This window comes from Halichoeres trimaculatus, unplaced genomic scaffold (genome assembly GCF_033239565.1).
Source record: "Halichoeres trimaculatus isolate MK-OKI-2021-1 unplaced genomic scaffold, fHalTri1.1 fHalTri1_scaffold_15, whole genome shotgun sequence".
NCBI classification, from domain to species: Eukaryota; Metazoa; Chordata; class Actinopteri; order Labriformes; family Labridae; genus Halichoeres; species Halichoeres trimaculatus.
In genome coordinates, this window is record NW_027437193.1 from 7,030,464 (window position 1) to 7,052,573 (window position 22,110).

The 22,110-nt window shown below is 42.1% G+C and overlaps 2 protein-coding genes across 21 annotated transcripts in view; both read right to left on the reverse strand.

The window, feature by feature from the left end:
- Positions 1–395: 395 nt before the first annotated feature.
- Positions 396–1,666, reverse strand: LOC141804234 (la-related protein 6-like). Its single transcript, XM_074688568.1, has 3 exons — positions 1,650–1,666; positions 1,388–1,571; positions 396–1,280 (listed from the first exon to the last, which is right to left on the reverse strand). Exons 1-3 carry the CDS (start codon positions 1,664–1,666, stop codon positions 396–398), a joined length of 1,086 nt encoding a protein of 361 aa, XP_074544669.1.
- A 3,708-nt stretch (positions 1,667–5,374) lies between these two features.
- Positions 5,375–22,110, reverse strand: part of ptprfb (protein tyrosine phosphatase receptor type Fb) — a 228,741-nt gene continuing 212,005 nt past the window's right edge. For 8 of the 20 annotated variants that reach the window (XM_074689232.1, XM_074689227.1, XM_074689236.1 and 5 more), the window contains 9 exons: positions 20,255–20,374; positions 19,319–19,473; positions 18,546–18,831; positions 15,739–15,917; positions 10,752–10,878; positions 9,613–9,738; positions 8,588–8,742; positions 7,917–8,052; positions 5,377–7,221 (listed from right to left, as the gene is read on the reverse strand). In XM_074689232.1, the coding sequence (XP_074545333.1) occupies positions 7,153–7,221; positions 7,917–8,052; positions 8,588–8,742; positions 9,613–9,738; positions 10,752–10,878; positions 15,739–15,917; positions 18,546–18,831; positions 19,319–19,473; positions 20,255–20,374 (1,353 nt within the window). In that variant the 3' untranslated portion in view covers positions 5,377–7,152. Of the gene's footprint in view, positions 7,222–7,916; positions 8,053–8,587; positions 8,743–9,612; positions 9,739–10,751; positions 10,879–15,738; positions 15,918–18,545; positions 18,832–19,318; positions 19,474–20,254; positions 20,375–22,110 lie in introns of all 20 variants that reach the window. The other 12 variants (XM_074689216.1, XM_074689230.1, XM_074689234.1 and 9 more) reach the window with 2 other exon arrangements.

Below are 22,110 nucleotides of genomic sequence, written 5' to 3' on the forward strand. Positions count from 1 at the left end.
GGGCTCACAAGTGATTTGAAACAGGGCACGTGTTCTAAGACTCTTTTATTTCAGAGTAAACCTGTAACCCCAGCTAACATGTGTTATAGTCCTTTTAAATGTACTCAAATGTGTTTCTTCCTGTCACTACAACCCTATAAATAAAAGTGTTTAGAATAACAAAGACATGATCATAGGTAAATGCTGCCCCCATCTGTCTGTGGTTTACAACTACAAGTCACCCAGAATAATCATTTCTGACCAACACAGGATCCAAAGCTTTCTGATATAATTAGATATAGATTTTATTCTCCCTCTTCTGCTCTGTATGTGTTGTGAAAAGCTGTTGCCGTCTGATTCTCAGCATATTTCACATTGCTCCATCCATGGGACAGTTTGATCACCTCCTCTTGCCGTTACTTCCGTCTATGCAGAAAACCCTTCGTTCCATCAGGGCCTGCAGGCTTACGCAGCACCGTCACCTTGAAACACTGCTCATTCTTGTCCCCACCAAGACGTAATGCACTGGTTTCGAGCTTGCGCCTCAGCAGAACCCAGGGGCAGTAAGGAGTATCCCCCTTGCAGTCTCCAGAGCTCCAGCTAATCCTACCACTCCCCTGTTTTACAGCAGAGGACTGGCTCTTACAGCTGGAGGAGATCTGCTCCAAGGTTTGTTGAGCGGACTTATTCTCTTGGGGTTGAGCTGTGTTTAAAATTTTAGAGACTTGAACTGTTAAAGAGGATTGCTCCTGGGCTGAATTCGGTGAGTTTTCATGTAGATTTTCCTCTCTAGTTGGACCCTGGATGGTTTCCTCCCTGGTGATATGAGGCATTGACTGGTGTCCCAAAGGTACCACATGCATGCCCTCACCATCTGACTTCCCCTCTGCTGTGAGAACACTGCATGCCTTACGAACTGCCTCCAAATGTTCAAACTTCACCACTGCACACAAGTTTTGGCCCAGCTCTCTGTGATACTTGGCATATTTCTGCAGCTCCGTGGGGAGCTCTTTGCCAGGATAGAGGATCCACACTGAAGCGATGTTGCCGTAAGCGCTGAACTTTTGGAAGATCCTCTCTGAGAGGGGAGGATGCTCGGGGCCCGAGGCTGCTCCGTCTTCTCCGGTTTGATCCTCGGAAATCTCCAGAACGAGGAGCAGCCTGCTGGTGGGGGAACACAGCAGCCATTTGGGAAGCGGCTCTTTCCGCCTCACTTTGGTGCACTCTTCATTCACCTCCAGAAGCTCCGAGTACTCTGCTCCTGCTAGAGTCATGTACCAGTCAGTGGTCAGGGCCTTTATCTGAGACAAACAGGAGCAAGCTCAGCTTTGTTTGCATTTTCCTGTATTCTTAATAGAATGAAAGGAATGCAAACACCACAGAAAACACACAACATCTTTCTTTTTACCTTTTTCAAACACGTGAGAAGCTTGAGGTTGACATAGCCCTCCTTGTTCCTTTGCACATGCTTCAGCAGGAAGCCATCCTGTGCCAGTTGGCTGTCGGAGAACATATCCTCCAACTGGGCTTTAATCTTCAAGCAGAGCAACTCACCTTCACGGTCCTCTGCTTGGGAGGATTGTGCACAATCTCTACAAGAACACATGGCTCAGCATCATGATATTCTGCAAATATAGATTAGTCAACCATATGTTTTCTAATTTCCTTACCCAGATGGATTAATCATCGTTTCGCTCTGATCTCTAAGCTGTGTGTTAAGTGGGTTTTTCTCAGTACAGACAGGTATTACCTAAAGCTGGACGCTGGATAGTTGCTGAATGAAAACAAAATGCACCTGGACACCATTTGTATGGCTACAAAGATGGCAGTTAGTACCACTAGATCCAAAACAAAAGTTTATAAAATGCTGCACACAAATTCTAGATTATACAAACAACCTGACAACAGCAACAATATAAAGTTACACATGTATAAAACAGCATCAGTGAATCTTAGTTGTCTATATTTTGCTACTTCATTTGTTATTCCTAAATGCTGGGAGCTACAGCACATCGAGCTGTAACATATGGAAGAAGAAGAAGAAGTCTGTTTCTTTCCCATACGTCCCGATGATTACACAACAGATAAACAGACAAACCAAAACCTTTGGGTGCTTTTCCACAGATGCGCAAACCTTTTTTCCCCCCTCTTTCTCTCCTTTGTGCCATCAACTGGCAGTGATTTTATCACAGTGTGTGGGCTAATACTCAGAAGATGAAACCTCAAGAACAAATCATCTGAAAGTGAAAATATTTAGACTCATTAGAAGTACAAACCAGCCAAAATTATCTCCATCTACACAACACGTGTACTTTAACAGACCTGTGTGTGTGCGCAGTGATTCTGCTGGCAGTGGTGTCTCCATGCCAACGGAAGTAAACATCCAAACTGTTATGACAATGTGTGACCTTAAACATGGCCTTATTGACTCAAAGAATAAAAATGTTAGGATGATAATAACAAACACGAGCCGGCAGGAAGATGTTGCCAAATGAATGAATCAGGATTGTGATTCTTTGTCTTTACTCAGTGGAAATGTTTAGAAAATCAAATTAACAGCAGACATTAAATAGATCTTTTTGAAAGACAAAGTACATGACTTCATTATTAAAGTGAATAAATTCTGCTGGTCAAGTTTTAATCCAATACAAGTTGAAGTTGCCCAGTCAGTTATTTGGGTTGATGGACTTATTTGGGAAATCTACGAACGTTGAATACCGACAACCAAGGAATACACATTCAGCTACATTATATTTATTTACAAAACGTGATTAAAGTCTGTAAAAAGCTACTGTGGAATAAAAACTCAGTAACTAAAAGCACACACAACTTAGTTTAAAATGTCCCTCAGTGAAATGAAAAACAAATATTTAACTTTTTATCTCAACAGGTACAGCTACACCACATAGACAAACCAGCATCTTCATAAACTCTGTTTTTAGGATCAGATTTATGCAAAAAATGACACTAATCACCTGATTTCTGAGCCAAGTTAGTAAGTAAACAGCGCCCTGGTATAACCTAGTGTTTTAAGTCGTACACCCCAGGAGACTAGCCCTTAGGTGGTAAGGTGGCCAGCGTTTGGATCCCACCTGTGGCACCTTTCCTACACGCCACTTCCATAGACTGTACATAGAGTGGACAGCGTGGCTCCACAATTGATCATTGTATGGTTCTGAAGTCACAGTAGAGGCTATGAGAGAATCTGAGTGGAGATAGCTAGATCAGTGGTTCTCAAACTTTTTTCAGACATGTACCCGCTATGATATGTTTTTTTTTTTCCAGTAAGTACCCCCTAACAAGCACAAAACAGTTTTGGATGGAAAAAAAGACCATATCACTGTACTCTTAGTGTCTCTTGAATATGATATTGAATTTATGAACTTAAACTTGCATTGGATTCAAACATTGATTAAATATATGGTGATAAAGGAATTTTGCTTGGTTGCTAATTTTTGAATATACATCTTTGAATCTTGCATACCCCTATTTGAGAACAACTGAGCTAGGTGACAAAAATAGTAATTATTTTTTTCTTTCAAGAATCTAATCTCTTCTTGGCTCTCCTTCACAATGTATTTTACAATCCCCGAAAAAAATGCACAAGAACGGCAGCTGTCAATCATCATTAAACATGACGTAAAGCCTTGTTGTTAACCTCTTATAACTAATGAAAACAAAACTTTTCAGAAAAGAAGACCTGAATACAAGTTAGCCAAATTCTGTCTTTTTAAATCAACACAACAATCAGATGTGAGAAACAATTCTACGAGGTGTATTAATTTTTTAAAGTTTGACCACAGCCCATCCAGAATGACTGGGGAGATGGATGTTTTTTTTTTACCTATACTGCAGCCAGCCACCAGGGGGAGCAGTTTTTGTGACAACCTCACTTCGAGCCGAGCAAGATGACGTCCATTTTTTTCTTACCCAGCTTCCTGCTCAAGCCACTGCCCTAACCTCCCCAATAAAGGCATAAAAAGCCTGAAAATATAACTCGGCAAAGGAAAAAATTGCTTTATCACCGTCCACCACTTGTGATTTGTTTTGCACAGAGTTGATTTACAACCACAATACCAAACAGCCCGACAAAAAGTCATTCAGTTAATAGAATTACCCTGCTATTATTAATCTGCTTCCCTGTATATAGTGCATATACTGTCTCTTTTCTTTTGCTGCTGCTGTAGATCCCATCTCTCTATCCATACTTTCTCTGTCTCCCTTTTCAAACACAGCAGTCGCAGCAGGTGGCTGCTCATCAAGAGTCTCTGCTCAAGGTTTCTGCCTCTAAAGGAAGTTTTTTCCTGACACTGAAAAGTACTAAATACCACAAAGTGCTTCACTCACGATGGATTGAGGCGAGATTAGATTGAATCTTATCTCAATGTTGTGTCTTTGTAATATAACAAACAGCTCAGTCTCCAGTTTCCAGCTCTTTTTAAGCGAAGCCTCTTGAGGTAAAATCTGTTAAGCTTTATTTTTCTTTGCAACACGTTCTTTTTGATTTTACTGCCAATTACTAGTACTCGTAGATAATAGCAGTGTTTAGATCCCTCACAGACAGCATCTGAAGGCAGACTGAGTCACTGCAGTGTGACCGAGCTGTCCGCTCTCAAAGGCGTCTTCAAATCCAGCGTGGGGTAAGACCTTCTCCAGAATTTGAAGGTTCTTTCCTCATAAATAGTGAAATAAGAAATATAATGACATGAAGAAACCCATATCCATTTCAGAAAAGTGTGTTGTAGCTGTCAGCTGCAGCTTTTCAGGCTTAAGGTGGTGCAAAGGTGAGGATGGAGAACCAGGATGTCCTCAGCTGAGATCATTTCTAATTAAAAAAACTAACTTCCAACCTTCAGAGGCAGAGCCTAAAGCCACAATCATTGTTTTTGTTTTGCAGAGTTGTGCATACTTCACACCAGGCTGAGGAGCATGGATCAAAAACCTGACCAAGAATTAGTGATGATCCTGAATAAACCTGTAAGTAGACCCTCAGTCCAGATCTTTTTCTCCTCAGATAATGTGTTCATGACTGAGAATCTGATTTGGACTGCCTGTCCAGATGCGTATTAGAAAAAGAGGGGGCTGATGTTATTCAAACTCTTCGCTATAACCCTGCAAACACAAACTTTCAAGAATCTGAACATAAAGTTACATTGTTGGAACAAGAAACTCAAAACCGCCTGAAGACAAAGAACACAGGACTGTGAACTTTTCTGTGGTGGTCATAGATCAGGAAATATTTTGGGTAAAGAAACTGGCAATGTTTGCTCACATGAGACAAAGCAGACACAGCTTGTTTGTTTTGTTGAGGGTCTGTCCCAAATGGTAGGATCAAAACACAAAGCATCAGAAGGCAGAATTTGTACAAAAACCCAATTATTTAACTTTATTAACATCAACGTTTTTCTTTTTCATTAACAGCTTGTTTTTAAATTCCAGTTCTTTATAACAAATAGAAAACAGACTGTGTGTACAACAGATCGAACCCCTACAGCACTAAGCATTCACAAGGTAAAAATGAACATTTTAGTTTTTCGCCAGCGTTTTTCAAGTCCCCCCTCCCTCCCACGTCCGCCTCCACCGCCGCCACCGCAACGTTTCCACGCTCCCCCTCCTGTGGCTTTTGTGGGAGAAGATGTGTGCTTGAGTGGTGCGATGGCCCCGCGCTGAGTGAGGAGTCGTCCGTTTTTGATGAGTGGGGTTGGGTGGGGGGTTGTGCTGTTTCTCCTCGTTCAGACGGACTGTCGAAGTTACTATGGTAGTACAGTAGATACAACGGTGTTTCCATTAATACACACTCTAGGACAGCAGGCTCTCTGCAGTCTCTAGGGTTGGTAGATCAGCAGAATGAATCCTTTTTAACAATATACCTTTGAAGCTGTGTATATATCTATGTGTAATTGTACATATATATAATCAATCATAATTATATATATATTTATATATATTTATAGTTCTATTTCTGTATAAAATAATATCAGGTTTCAGTCCAAAGGGCTGAGTCTCTCTCCCTCTGGTAGGAATGGTTGATTCTGTACAGGTGCCTTTAATGGCCCTACTCCTCAGCCCATGTGAACCACTTCCTCTCCTCTCGGTCTGAGTGGTTCGGCTCCAGCAAAGCGACCAGGCTAATGGGCAGCGAGGAGATGGGAGGGACTTGAAGAGCAACGTTATTCAGAGATCAGGGAGTTTCTTTTCTGTCAACTACCCTTTGGGTATAAAAGTCTGTTTTCCTCAGGTAAGTTCTCCGCTGTGGAGCATGAAGGCCTCAATGCCATAGGCTTCTGATGAAACGAAACACGTAGAAATCATGTGCTTTCCACTTCTGTACAGCTCTGATTTTTCTCTCTTGTCAGCTTTTGTTTTATCACTAGCTACCATGTTTGCAGAAGGACAAACTATAGCATGTGTGTGCTTTGAAATCAATTTGTCAGAGTTGATTTTTTTTTTTTTTATCCCGATGATGGTGAAAAGGCAAGATTTGAGTTATTGAACTGAACACGACCAAAAACAACGCTTATGACACAAAATCTGGATAAAAGGACAACATAATGTGAAAGCAGCTCAGAGAACAGTGGTCCTCTTGTATTAGTATCTAGGAACGTGTTTAAAATACATGTCCCTTGTGCTAAAGTACCTCAAAGTAAAAATAAAAAAAGTACCGATTATGAAAATAATGCACGCCCTAGGCTTGGCTGTTTAAGACAAAAGAAATGTCTGATGTTAAAATGATTATTAAAAAGAACAAATATACTAAACAATAACATAATGAATCATAATATTGACAATAAAATTAACATACAAACAAAGAGAGTGCTCTCTTAGTGCTACCAGTAGCCTTTGACAATCAGGGAGGTTTGGCTTCGACGGAGCAGAGAGGCGAGCTGCCGCTCTGCGCTGTCGCATCTGTACAAGAGTTGTCATGTTTCAGAGTCATTGTAACGTTTCTGTTATTATTTTTAAAGCAAAAATCTCATGTGGTTGGTTAAATCAGTGTGGATCTCTGTGATTGGTTGAACCCTTGTCCGGGTCTGCAAGCGCGTCCCTTTCTCCTCCCCTCCGTTGGCTGCGAGGGGTTGGGTTAAGAGGGTCAAGTGAGTGGATGGTGGCTGAGATGGGACACTTGGCACACTCCTGAGAGGTCTGACCAGGGAGGCTGCTCGGTAGGAGTGGTTATGTTGCATAGTGGTCAAAGCTCCCCAGGTACTCCAGTGCTGCCCTGTAGCACAGCTGGTACTGGTCCTTTAAGGAGAGGAAACAAGAGGACTGAGTGAGAGACAGATCTTTGATGTCTGGAAATCACTCCACATACTTTAAATGCAGCCGTTTTATAACATATGTATACATCAGCTTGTCTGACTTATGGGATTGAAAGTTTTTTGTTGAACTATGAGGGTGCTTCATTTTACGCAGCTTTTAAACCTTCAAGGAAAATTTTTAATTTGTGAATTTAGGTTCAAAACAAATAACTTGTGATTATGTCTATGCCAGACAATCACAACAAGCTTTTATGGTGACAGGGAGAGCTTTTCCATAGAGCAGAGGGAACACAAAATTAGAAAGGAAGCATCGAGTACCCTGAATTATAAATGAATATTACACTCAAGTTGATGTACTTAGTATCTTTCTAAAGTGACTCTTATTCTAGTGACTAACTCCAGATTTTCCTTCCCTCTTAAAAAGTGAAGCATCAAATTATATAAATCCATTACTTGTCTTTATTCTTTGTTCTGCTTTAGGAAGAGAAGTTAACTCTGGACTTCTGTATTGACACTAAGTGAGTTTACTTTGACATTTCTGAAGCTTTTCTAAAACTTCATCCTGGGTAAATTTTCAGAAAGTCAAACAGAGAGCTTTTATTTTAGGCTTTAATAATAAACAGTGTTGACTTTGGAGTCCCTGTGCGATATCTCTCCCTGTCTGCGCTTTGTCCTTACCTCAGTCTGCACCATGGCGGGCCGCTGGGTGCGAAGTGTCTTCACTGTCTGGAAGAGGTCGACCACTCCTTCGTACCTCATCCTCTCCAGCACGATGCTGAGAGTGATGAAGACTCCGGTCCTGCCCACCCCGGCGCTGAGGAGCAAACACAAACAAATCATCAGCACTCTGTGTCTAAAAACAAAGTCATAAAGCTTATTGTACCACAAGTTAAAGCAGAATTTATTAACTAGACCGTCCAGTCCTCTTTGGTTTTAAAATATGCTGCACATGTACAACAGCACCACAAACCAGAACCTTGTAAACCTTTAGAAATTAATTTAAAACAACAAAAAACACGACCTTCATGAGGCCAAGAGTTATTCAGACTTACTGCAAAGCTTAGTTTACATAATAAGCGGACGATTTGTTGAAGCTCATCAAAATATTGTTTTAAAAGAGGATTTTCACACACAATCAAAGCTGTAAAGGATCTAACTGCAGTAAAAAAAATCTTCTCTGACAGTTTATTCATTGCTTTTTCTTTGTGCATGTTGAACACAGATTACAGAGTTTAAAACCACAGAGAGAAAATAATGACTGCTGCTTTATACAAAGCTGTTGGGAAGTATTAACCCCTGCAGAAGGCTTCTTAATTGTGTGATTAATGTTTGCCTCTGTCCCTCCTTACCTGCAGTGTACAGTGATTGGTCCGTCCTGTCCGAACTGTTCCTTGGTTTTGTGCACTTGTCCGATAAAGTCGATGAAGCCCTCCCCAGTTTTTGGCACTCCTTGCTCGGGCCAGTCGTTGAACTGGAATTGGCGGATTGTTCGGGACTGGCCATCCTGAGGAGGAACAGATACGAAGGTTTAGGCTTCATTGATAATTCAAAGTTGTTTGGCAAGTTTTTAATTCATCTCTGTGAGTAAAATCATCTCTTTCTGTTTCAGCACAGCTTCTCCCCCCTGCAATCCTCTAATCAGCTGGTTTACACCTGGAAAGCATCAATGAAGCGTTCGACCCCTCAGGAGAGGAAACCAGCAGGACTCTGGCAGTCAGGGATCAAGACGTGTAAGTACTGAGTGCACCACAGTGTCACTCGTTTGACAGCAGTGTGGTGAAAGCATGACTTAAATATCTTTGTACATGTTAAGTTTACAGCTCATTTTGATCTGTCCAAACACACACAAATGCAGCGTATGTCGTGTGTATCTCTGTAGGAAGCAGAGAGGATGTGGGATTAGAGTGCTGCTGTGCTGTTGGCCTTCTGATGACAGTAAAGTATATTTATAGCCCATTGAAAGTACTGCATCACAGGGAGTTGCGGCACTGGCCCTTGGGGATTGAAGGCAATGCTTTTCATGTATTTTCACAGTCATCTTGAATCACACACATGCGCGGCCACACACACACACAATCCACAGAGCAAGCATGCTGCTGCTAAATCTGCGTAAACATGTTTGATGGTGCATTCACTTGGTGTCAGGCTGTCAGGAGGAATAACACGGGACACGTTCTGATCAGCTCTACCTTGAAATCACAGCAGGAATAATTCTTAACACTTAAAGAGGCTCTCTGTGTTTGTCTGGGAACCTAAAATTAAGATGGATTCAGGCTGGATGATTGTATTTGAGTAAAACGCCAATCAATCCTCACCTCCATCCCACACACACACACTGACACACACAGATTTCCACAGAGTGACTCCAACATACCCTGGCATCTGTGACTTTGAACTCTCGGAGGATGTACTGTGGCATGTTGTACTCAGCCATCGGATCCACCACGAAGTACTGGTACCTGGCTGAACGCTCTGCTGGCCAGTACTGATGGCACTTCTCCTGCAGAGGGAAAGAGGGGGAGGGAGACATTAAAACACCTTTGTGTGAAGAATCTTTTTCCAAATATATTTGGAAAAAAAACACAAAAAAAAACAGAAACACTTTTACATAAGGCCTGGATGAGTGATTTACTTCCGCGGGTTATTATTAACGCAGGTTCAGGGAGGTTATTAGTCATTTTGAGTCATGAGCAGGTCTCTGCTTAAAAAAGCAAATCAAGGAGAGACTAATCTATGGTTTGAAATATAGTCTGATTCATCATAGGAAGCTAAATATTTACATAATTTGTTTGCGTTCATAACTACAGCGATGATATGCATGAGTGCTCCTGTGATTACAGATGAGAGGGTGATAAAAGCTATAAAACGCAGTGAAGGGCTGTCAGACTCACTCAGACAATCAGACTAAGTCAGTAGAAGATGTGGATTTAATCAAATGAGAGCTTCCTCACACTATTTTCTTTCACTTGGACAAGCAGTTTGAAGTTTTGGTAGCCTGATGATGATGTCTGTTGCTTAAAAATGAAGCTGGAGCTAGAAACTGATTAGCTCAGCCAAGTAAAACAGTCATTTTTTTCAGTTCTTGTGCTAAGCTCAGCAAACTCCTCTTGGCCGGAGAGTTTTGTGTTGATTTGTAGAACAATTATATTGAGTTTTTTACTCCCTGGTTTTCCCCCAAATCCCAAATTTTCTGCAAGGTCACAGTCGGAACTGGAGTCCTAACTTTATAAAAGTCCAAACTATCTGAAACAGGAGGTTGGGAGTTTAATTTTCTGCTCCCTTGTTACTAAACCAGCTCAACTTTTCATAAAATATGATGCAGTCATGCAGCGTGGGAATTATGGGTATTCTTGGAATGCGCCCAAATATTGACGAATCCAGGAGAGGAGTTTCAGCACAGATGCAGTCGTGGTGATAAGAGTGAGTTAACTTTCAACCAAAGTTACAGTTCAGGGTGGGGATGAATTCATATTTGAGCAGCGTGACTCAGGAACATGTGAGCTCGTGTCTTACCCGTCCCATCTCTCGTAGCTTGGTGAGCATGACGACGATGGTGGAGTTGTGCTCCCACAGCATCCTCCAGAAGTCCTCTGTGGTCTCTGCCAGGGGCCCCTGTGTGGCCAGGTAGGCCTTCTGCTGTCTGAAAACACAACACAGAGAAGGAGCAAAAATTACACTAAGCAAACTAAATATAAACTCTACGCTGCTTTTACAGCTGCTGTTATAATAACGCAATAACCAGAAGGATTTAATGATAAAGGAGTGATGTGTTACAGCCGTCAGCAAAGGCTGTTAATCCAGGCAACATCCCCAAATTTAATAGCAGACAAGATACAAGACATGCTGCAAAAGTGACATCTTGTAAAGTGCTCAAATAAATTCAGACACAAACATATTCAAATAAAAGTCAAGGCTGGAGAAGAGCTTTCTGTGTAACTCATGCATCTGCAGCAAAGCTCAAAGAGCACAAAAACGATAGAAGTGAGATCCTTCTGTCCTTGTGTTTGTCAAAATATCTCCAATGAGACAAATTCCTTCACATTTAACAAACAGAGCAAATAATCCTCTGCAATATCATCATCACTGAGCTATTAAAGCCTGAAAAGAGTCTACTTCTTCTTTCTCTCTGTAACACAACACAGAGGGAGAGGGAGCACTCGATATGCTCCCTAAACTAAAGATGAGCTCATCCACTGAGCTGCCAGAGCTCTGCTGCTGTCCTACGTGACTTTGCTGCAGCTCAGCACTTCCTCTGTCTGACAGCAGGTGGCAGCAGTGCACCGACCAGGAGCCGAGGCTGTACCTTTGTTTGTGCACGCACACTCTCACATGTCTGCAGCACATGTAAGCTCTCATCCAGGTGAACACATGTGTGCGTGCCGCCGTTCCTCATGTACATTCAGACACACACCGAGCCACGCTCGACAACTAATGAAGGAGCTGCAGGCGAGGAACTAATGTGGAACCGGGAGATTAGAATATGCTCAGGGCCTAGCTCGTACAAATAAAGAAACAACAGATTGGTGGAGGGAAGAGGAGATGGCGTACGAAAAGAGGAGGGCAACAGAGTGCAGAGTCAAATTAATAAGGGAGAGGAGACAGAAATGCAAAATAAAGAGAAAGGGGATGCACAGGAGGAGAGGGCAAAGTAGAGAAAATTGGGAGGAGATGAAAAGAGTGAGCAGTGCACTCTTCAGCTGGACAGCAGAGTGCAAAGTAAGAGTGACTGCTGAGGGGGAGGAGAAGGAGGGAGACGATGAGAAAGTAGGGAAGAAGACATGTAGGAGCAAACAGGAAGGAAGTTAAGGGGATGAATGCTAAGTTTCTAATTGATAGGTGGACCCCTCTAACCTTCCCATAATACAGCCCCCAGCCAAAACAAAAACAATCCTAAGCCTATCACACTATACCCACTCCTGTGTCCTGATGAGCGCGCTGCCAAACAGCACAAAGCACTCTCCGCATCATCCCACATGACTGCAGTGCTTGAGGACATAGTGTTTCATTTCAACCTCATTACAATGCTAAAACTCCAGCCTGCATCGGAGCATATCCAGGGCTCCTGCCCCTGATAGCATAGCTTGAATCAATGGTTCGCCTCTCATTAGCTTAGCATATTATTGGCTTTTCTTGAAGACGCCGGGGTGAAGGGCACTGGAGGCCCCTGTTTAGTTTTTATTTATGCCCGGGCTTTAAAAGCAGCTTAATCACACAGTGCCACTGGTGCACACAACAGGTCCCCACCCGGATGTGTCTGTCTCAGCCGTGATGTTTGGACTGAAAATTAAGATGGTGAGAGGGAGCAGAGGGTGGGGAGACAGCGAGCACAGAGAGGTGAGATTAAAAAGGAGGACCAGAGAGAGATGGAGATATAATGGGATAAAAATGAAGAAGGAGAAAGAGTGAAGAGAACATGAGGAGAGAATAAAAAAGGGGAGGGGAGGCGAAGGAAAACACACTTCATTACAATGCTCTCTTGCTGCAATTATGCTATTTGCTCAGCAACAATGGAGGGTCGGCCTCTGTAGAAAACCTTCTCATTAACAACAGGGCTGGAGGAAGAGGAGGAAGACGAGGGAGGGGGTGGAGGTGTTGTCCTCTGTCACGGTGCGGTGTATGGAGAACCCCATATGGACTGAATGGCATTTCAGACCCGCTAATTCCATCTCCTCCCCGAACACTTCAACCACAGAACAGCGTGTACCGTCTGTCTCCGCCCATACTTATAAAGATATAAAACACAGCGCTGCCTTTTCATCCTCCGCTCGCCAGGAAGCAATTTGGACTCACAGAGAACACGAGGACCTGCGGCAGCTTCCATATGAAGGCGACAGGAGCTCAGCCAGCGACAGCCACAATGACTGAGCTGCAAGTAATTCCTGCGACTGGATACTGCCCACTGTGGACTCATCTCCAGTCCCCTGCCGTACATTTTCATCCTGTGAATATCTGCTGTTTCCTCACACCTGTGGCAGTCACTGACACCAGAAAACAGCCGTGGACCTGTCACACCTGGTGAAGGATTTAGGACAGTGATATAACTCCCATCGAGCTGCCTCTCTACTCAGTGACACTGGAGGTGAAATAAATCAATGAGTGTGAAACTCACACTCTGAGATGTGATTTAAGGTTTACATCCACACTCTCAGGAACGTGGGAGACAGAAATTAATTACATAGGTTTACATAAACCTACGTTAACTGCATACTAAATCTATGTTCAGATGAAGTCTATGACTCATAAACGTTAGCATTCCCTGGATTTGCTGCGAAGCATGTTGAGCAGCCATCTTTACTGTTATAGCCTAGTCAGAGGGGTGACAGGTGACTGTGCAGCTCTGAAATGTTGCTTCAAAAAAACAGGATGCTAAAGTAGTAGGATTTTGCTGAAAAGGGGGTTACAAGTTCATCTCTGTCACAACCACATGGTAACTTCTGGCCTGAATCTGAATTGCTGTCCAGAGTCAAGACGCAGTTTCCCATGAGCAGCATCACCCACTGTCTCTTGCCATTTGTTTTGGAGTGCAGATTGTCTTTTTAACTCCACGTTTCTTTGTTAAGGACAACTTTTTCCAAGTTTCAAAGTGACAAGCATGCCATAACAATCAAACTTTGCGAATTTGTTTTTTTTTTGCCATAGTTTAGTAACCAGCTATATTAAGCACCACCACAACAGCTGGGTACTCCGAGACGTGTCTGTAAGGTTAGTACATCTTGGTTATGTCCTACCAGAGCTCATCTACCAACTCCAACCTCACCAAGCAGAGCTAATGTAACCTCACTCTTCTTTTATTGAAAGACTCCCAAGTTTGAACAGACCACTGCAGAGTAATATTGCAATAAACATTATCAGAAACAGCTTTACCCGTGTTTTAGCTTGTGCTCTATCAGCTTTAGCTTTCCTCTGCTCCTTTTTCTGTCGTGATCACCATAACTACAAAATCAATCCAAGAAATCCTGTACTTCAGAAAAAAGACAGATCACTGCTAAACTACGCTGACTAGTCGAGTGTCTTCTCAGGGACGTTTGGTCTACATGATGTAAATGAATTGCAAATATTACCTACAGTGAATTTTAATTATTACCCTCCGTAGGAAGCAAATATATGAAATTTAGACTTTTCACATCCTCTTAGAGCCTTTAAATTAGCCTGCAACCTACTTCTTTTCAATCCCTCCTCATGGAAAAGTTTATCAAGTGAAGAAAAAATCAGGTGGTAAAGCAGCATAGAACGTAACTTTCTATTCCACCCTTCTGCAGTTTGTGCCCTATCTGAAACCCCTTCCCCTAAAAAAAAAAATCCTGTTATACAACCATACTGCTGTGCTGGTAGGTGTTTTGTCACTTAGTTGGTTTCTTAGCCTGCTTGCTTTCTGGTTTTCACAGTGAAGTTAATGAGAGCAAGCTGCAAACAGTGGTGTCTACATAACAAGAAAGTTAATATTTCATGGTCTTTTTTCTGTGAAAAACCTAAAAAGGGTTATTTGGTTATTATTTATTTCTCAAATAGTGTTATTTATTTAATTAATAGTGTTATTATTTATTCTCTGTTTTTTTTTCCTGTCAAGATCCCGGGAAGGGTTATTAATATTTGGTTATGTGTGGCTTTCTGGGGAAACAATAAATATTTACGTTAGGACACCTCTGCTATCGTCACGCTTTATTTTTACAAACTGACCCAGGCCCCCCATCAGTGAAGGGAAAAGTTGTTTGGCTCTGATGTGAAAAAGTTTGGGGACCCTTACGGTAAAGGGAGATTCTCCAGTTTGCCAGTTGGTTTCATACTATCACATCACAGTTTTGAATCCAATGAAATCTCCCCCTGCTGGTCATTTGAGAGAATGCAATTCAAAGTCAGCTTTTAAATGCAAGATGCTATAAACTGTTGTTATGAACTCTGCTCTGGCCTGCCAGGGATTACAGATGAAAGTTAGCCTTAAGGTTAACTCTGGTGTATTTACATTAATTACATTAATTTATGCTGGAATGTTCATTAATATGCATGGTCCCTTTACATAGTTAAATAATTAAACAAATAACTTAATATATAGATATATAGATAGATAGCTGAATAAGAAATAAATAAATCAACCTGAGGACTCTTAAAAAAGTAGGTTCAGCTTAATTATTTTAGCGTACTCCCCTGCCAGTTTTTATTTTTCTTCATTTAATACCTGGGTTAGTCTTTAAAAATACATTTCTACATTATGAATCTAAATTAAATTGAGATGATTAAAATAATCTTAAAGAGGTATTGAAAAGATAAAAGTTACAGACCTCACCCACATAGATAACATATGGTATACGTTATTTTCAGGGGGAGAGACTGGACCAGGGAGTGAGAGCCCTGGACTGAGTTGTACTGGTAGGGGAAAAATGTGAAGTCTAGATGGATGGGCTTGTGTCTTTTCATGCAGCCATCCATGAAAGCTCAAAGTCAGCACTTAAACATCCCAGTCATTAAATTCAGCTGAGATCTTAAAGTCGAAGCCTTCTCTGACCTGTAGCCGTCAATGCAGCTGGCGTTGATGTAGTCAGAGCCCTCGACGCCACGGATGGGCTGCAGGCAGACTCGGGTGGACTCGAAAGGCATGATGTTGACCAGGCGGTTCTTGAACTTGTTGCAGGGCAAGTTGGCGCTGATGAAGCGTGACGTGTGGGCTTTGGAGTTTGCCAGTCTCTGTTTAATGAAAGGTGTGAAGAAAGCAGACAGGGAGGAAAAAAATGAGTGACCTGTGACCTGGAGTAAACAAACAAGAAAGCATCTGACAATGACTTGACAATCTCTATCCAGACGATACGTTTCCTGTCAGGGTAAATAGGAAACTGTGCTGGTAGGTTGCACTAGCGGCGCAGGACTTGTCTGTCAAAGAGTCCTGGAGCTGGGAGGGATGTAGGCGTGACGAGCGCGATGCTGGCAGTGGACAGAGCACAGATGGACAGCACAGGAGTGTGTGTGGACAGTCATAGTACTCCAGGATAATTTGTGTGTGTATGTGTGTGTTTGTGTGTGGCCAGACTGTGTGGGCACGGAGGCTGTGGCCCCCACATACGCCGCAATCATTCTCTCACTCTTTCATTCTCTGTGGTTGGCAGGAGAGGAGATGCTATTATCACTTCAAACAGAATGGATCATGGTCATAAGAGGGCTAATGGCAGAGCCGCGCTGGGACGAAAGTGTGTAATAACATCACAGTTGATGGCTATTGACAGAAGGTGTGTGTGTGATTGCAAGTCACCTTGAACACCAGCTGTGTGTATGTGTGAGTGACAGTCATGGTGTGTTAGTGTCCCGGTGTGTGTGTGTGTGTGTGCTGTGGTTCATTTGTCCCTCAAACATGTGCTGCTAGTGTAGCTGTACCAATGTCACCTGCACTGACTCCGGTGCTTTGGCTTATTTGTTGAATCAATGATTTGGTGGATTACTAATATCAGCTGGCACAACAGCGACACCGTGGACGGAAGGATAGTTTTCCAACTGCAGTCTGCTGCCCAATTGAAAATCTGGTGCTTGCAAATCAGATTGGACTGTGAAAACATGCAGAATTAGAGCCTGGCTACGGACATCAGTGTTTCTTATTGAGCAATGCCCAGATTTATCCTAATAGAAAATGTAATGCTGCCATTTTTAAGAGACTATTAATGATGGTTGAGAAAAGATGGTGCACATGTTAAACATTAAAATCTGTTTCTTTTATTACACATCGCTAAAAGTAGCAACAATGTTTCATAAAGTAGTTTCCTGTTGACACTAAAGGTGTTTTTCAACCACAGGAACTTTTCCTGGAGCTATGTGCGTTTCAACCATTTAAAAAAGCGTCTTGTCTGAGATTTTCCAGAAACAAATTAAACCAGACTCAATTATTGCAGTGTTTGGAGTTCGGACGACTTTGGTGGAACTCTCTTTGTCGAGTGACTAGAAAAATTTGCTAAGTTTTGTGACGCTGCTAGCAAGAAGAGTGATTCTACTGAACTGGAAACAAAAAAAATCCTCCAGCTTATCAAGCTTTAATGAATGATGTAATGAAACACTTACAACTCGAAAAAAATCAAGTTCACCCTGAGTGGAAATATTAACATGTTGACAACCATTTATAGAATGTTACAACAAAAACAAGCCCATGAAAAATCAAGTCTAACCAAATCAAAAAACCAAGTCGCATCCTCTTTCTCATATTATTATTTAAATTGTAATTTTCTCTTATTCTTGTTTTATTTTTTATTGCATTATATTTTTATCTATTTATTCATTTATTTTTTATTTTTTTTAATTTTTATTATTATTATTATTATTATTATTTTTTTTCTTTAAGTTAATGTATGTGTATATGTGCAGTTGTGTTGTGTGTGTATTGGTGTATCCATATATGTAAATACATGCATATATGTATGCAGATTTATGTGTATATGTGGATATACCTATACATTATACCATGATTGTGTGAACAGATGCATATATTTATATCTTCTAATTATTTTTGTATTTGTATGCAACAAAGAAAAAACCCAATAAAGAGAAGTTCAAAAAAAAAAGAAAAAAAAAACCATCTTAATTTCATTCTATGGTGGGATTTTTACTGAATAGCCTTTGTTGTTGTCTTATTGCCCTCTAGAGGTCTGGCAGTGAAGTACAATAACCTTTATTTTTTTCTGCATACATAACCGGCCTGACAATGGGCCACAGGAAACATGAAATTCTAGGATATGTTTTATCAGGAACTGAAAGTTCTTGGACCTTCTGGTCAAAAAACATCTGATTTACTCTGAGACTTACGTAAACGGGACTGAAAGCCAAAGATTAGGAGGATAAAACCAATGAAACAGCTTAATTTAGTGAATATTCACTGCCTACCTTAAAAGTGCTGATAATATAAAATTGTTTTTTCAAAAGCTGTTGCACAAATCATATCTGATGTTGAAGACTGATGTTGTGAAGTTTAGTTTTGCTGTTTGTAAGCCGTTTAAACCAATTTTATTATTAAAATCAGATAAGACTTTAAGATCCGGTCCTGAGATGATTTGATTTCCCAGCTTCAAGCAAAATCCTAATGTTGCTTCTCAAACTTTCTTCGATGATTGAACAAAAACTAACTTCCTGTACGGTGTTACAATGTCACCCTTGCAAACTATCCAGTGTACCTGAAGCGTTGAGAAGAGGAAAGGCTGTGTTTGTAAATTTAATTCTTCATTACACCCTGCAGAGGTCAACGTCAGCTCTTATAAAATGAAAAGTTAATTTATTACCCTGTCGAAGTCATCAGAAAGAGCCTTAAGTAATTCTCGTCTGGGATGAGTCCTCATCACTCACCTTGAACTCCAGCTCCATGGCAGTAACCGTCTCGCCAGGCGGAGGCTGAGTGAGCTTCTGGATGTGGGCGTACAGGTTACGTGCCGGCACCTCAGTGTTGCCGCATGTGGCGGCCTCCAGCAGGGCCTCGTGGATGAAGATGTACTGGTCCTCGGTCTGGACCATGTAGTTCCTCTGGGCACGCATGCACGTCACGTGACCGTAGATGTCTACAGACTTCTCGTGCTTCATGCGCTCCAGCATGGCATCGATCACGATGAAGCAGCCGGTCCTGCCCACTCCCGCACTGATGGAGAGAGACGGAGAGGGTAAATTACTTCAACTCTCGCTAAAAATACTGACACATCTCTGTTAACTGCGTATGACAAGATCCACAGATAGCGCTAACAGATTGGAAACATACAAAACCCTTTTTACTTTTTAATCAGACTCAGAAAGATAGAGCTGCGAATGGACGGTATAGAAAAAGTTAGTGATCAAGCATTAATCAGTAATGCATAAAATAGTAAGCTGCATCACCAAAATATGTCACAAAGGGTAAAAAAAGAGCACAGAAACCCAAACTGAGGGACTTCAAGCAGAACTAGGTATATGATTAGGATATATTTCCTTAGAAGAGCCCAATGTCCTCAAAGGTGAGTGATTGCTCAACTCTGAATCACACCGTACAGACCACTCCTTTCCCACATGTTGGCATTAATCACTTATAAACCCCTGCATCCATTGAAGAGACTGTAAAGACATATGCTGCTTTCATTTCTGCCTCCACCCACCTGCAGTGAACAACCATAGGTCCAGCATCTGGAGGGTTACAGGCCTTTACCCTCCGTAGGAAGGCCAGGATGGGGGTGGGGTACTCTGGCACGCCGTGGTCTGGCCAGGCCATGAACTGGAACTGTCTGACCTCTCTCTTCTCGCTGGATCCGTTCTGCAGGTGTGTCAGGGAGGTCAGATAAGAAGAAAAGGTTTGAGCCGGGCTGAATAACCTGACACAGTGAATTTTAATTGGCAGCTTTTTAAGAAGCGAAACTTGTCAGCGTGGCAGAAATGTTTTGAGACGGATAAGGTCACGCTGTTGATGAAAGGGAGCTCAGTATCTATAGTTAAGTTTGAAAAGCACCCCTGACGCACTTGTCAGAAATGCAGCTATTTTAAGCAAAGGTCTGGAGTTGACTCACTTTAAGAGCTGAACATAACGTGCTCTACTTTCCCACCTGTGATCATTCTGCAGCTGAAAGTGCAGATAACACATTGAAACAGAACTTCGGCAGCTCCTTATAAACACTTTTAGTATCATCAGTGTTCCTGATTGAATCGGAGTAATAGCTCCTGCTGGAGACTTGTATTTAATTAGAAATCATAATAATGAAATTATAAGCAAGTAATGGAAAAAGGAAGTAGTGGAGGAGAAATAAAGGACAGAACATCACACACATCATCATGGAGCTGGAGTACATGAATCAAAGGGAGGCTGAAATCTTTTCCTTTTAGAGAACAAGAGACAAATATTGGATGTAAAAAAGGCAATTACAACGCTGAAAAAAAAAGAGTCGAGTGGTAATAGGCTTTATCTGACTTCAGGAAAATAAGAAATTACTTTCAAAATGTGACCCCGGTAATGATGAACTGCAATTACCTGCTGGGAACATGTCCTCTATGAGCATGTCTCCCAGTTTGGTTAACTGCTAATGAAAAAAGCAGCACAGTACCTTGTAGAGGGCGAATGTTCGGACACTGTAAGTGGCCAACTCGACGGTGTCCAGCATGGTGACCTGGATCATCCCGTAGGTCTCGGTTCCTCTCGACGGCCAGTACTGGTCACACTTCACCTGGCAGGGCGAGAGAAAGGGCACGCTGTCAGGAGTGAACTGCCGCTAACATCCACAGTGAGACTAGTGAGAGGCTTGTTAGATCACACTGATTAACAAGGGGGGAACATTAGAGGGGTCAGATCAAAGGCTCCGTCCGATGCCTAATTAAAAACTGAAGACTCAGAGTCAGCTCCTGGATCTCCAAAAGAATGAACACAAGCGAGCTGAGCATGTGCGTTCATGTGTGTCTGCATTTGAAGCAGGCTTCAGAGGGACATTAAAAGACCGGCTTTGTCTTTCAGCAGCCTGTGATCACTTTCAATTAGCTAATTGTCAGGTGCTTTTCAACCCTTTGTAATGTATGCTTTTGGTGCATTCGTACACAGAGCAAACTTCAGCGTGGATGAGGCGAAAGGTTCTGAAAACACTGGCACTAAGTGGCTTTGCTTCGCTCTGTGTATCTCTGAAAATGACACACTTGGCTTTGTTGTAAGTTCCACTTTACTCCCTCTCTTTGCAAACCTCAATGGCCATTAAAACTGCACAAAAAACAACTTTGAAATGAGTCTTCTTCACTCAAACATTTAGAGGAGCCTTCCTCATCTGATTGATGAAAGTCACTCCTGGCTGCCCCTGGAGTTTGGCTAACATTTTTCAAAGAGCTGTAATCAGGCGTCTGTTCGGGGAAACGTTGGGGAAATGTGTCCTAAGCTAAATCTGAATAATTCTAAGTCAAAAATAGGTCATGCAGTTGCACAATCATGCTCCATTTGATTTTTATAACACCTAATAGTTGTTCACAGGGTCTGTGAGTTTGGAGCGGCGATGAGTCACATCATTATCTAAACACTGGGCATAGCCCGCTGATTGGTCTTGCTTCTCGCTCCGGGGCTTTGTGGATGTTGTGAAGAATTAAATCCAGTTGAGAGATATTTTAAAAAGCTTGTGACGTGTGGTCTGAATTTGGAGGGCAGTTTCAGTTCACCTGGGAAGCGTTTTTTTTTTTTCACATGTGGGTACATTTTTCTGTCATTTCACAGGATCCCAAACCCTCTGTTTACCCGAAGAAAGAGCAAAAGCAAAATGTGTTTTAACGTTTGAAGTGCGAAGCCTCGGCTGCTATTGATTTGGACAACATGGCAGGAAGAGATGTGGCACGGGTAAGCTAATTATATTGATGCCGCAGAGCCAAGCTGACATTTGGAGGCACCTCGGCTGTCTCGGGGAGCTGGTACAAATCGACAGACAAAATGCGCTAAAATTCACCCCCTCACATTTCACCTCCCCCGGTGACAGCTCCCATTCAGAGGCAGAGGTAGAGCTCGCTGGAGAAACTCAATTGAGTGATGGGGAACCACTTGCAGTACAAACATATGGATTAGCAGTCACCACAGTAATGAATATCTCTTTGCTGTCTGAGGTTGGGCGGCATATTCTGTTCCCTGCAAAGAGACACACACACCTACACCCTCACACACACACACATGCTGTAGGTTTCACTATCATCTCCGTCTCCTTTGAAGCTGCCTTCTCACATGTCGCCACCTGGCCTTTTGCAGAGGACACAGACCTCTTATCTGGACACACACACAGACAAGTGAGTAATACCCCGGTCTCATTTGAAGTCTCCGACCTTTTAAGGTTTTCACTAACTAGTAATGATATTGCCAGAGGAAGCTGAAATTCTCCTGCTGTCGGATCTTATCATATTCGTCATGCTCCTCTGTTTGGCAAAGACATCAGTCTGGCTGGGT

Coding starts and splice junctions, on each gene's coding strand:
- LOC141804234 (XM_074688568.1), bottom strand. Junction 1,281..1,387: donor TTCTCACGTGTTTGAAAAAG/GTAAAAAGAAAG, acceptor TGTTTGTCTCAG/ATAAAGGCCCTGACCACTGA.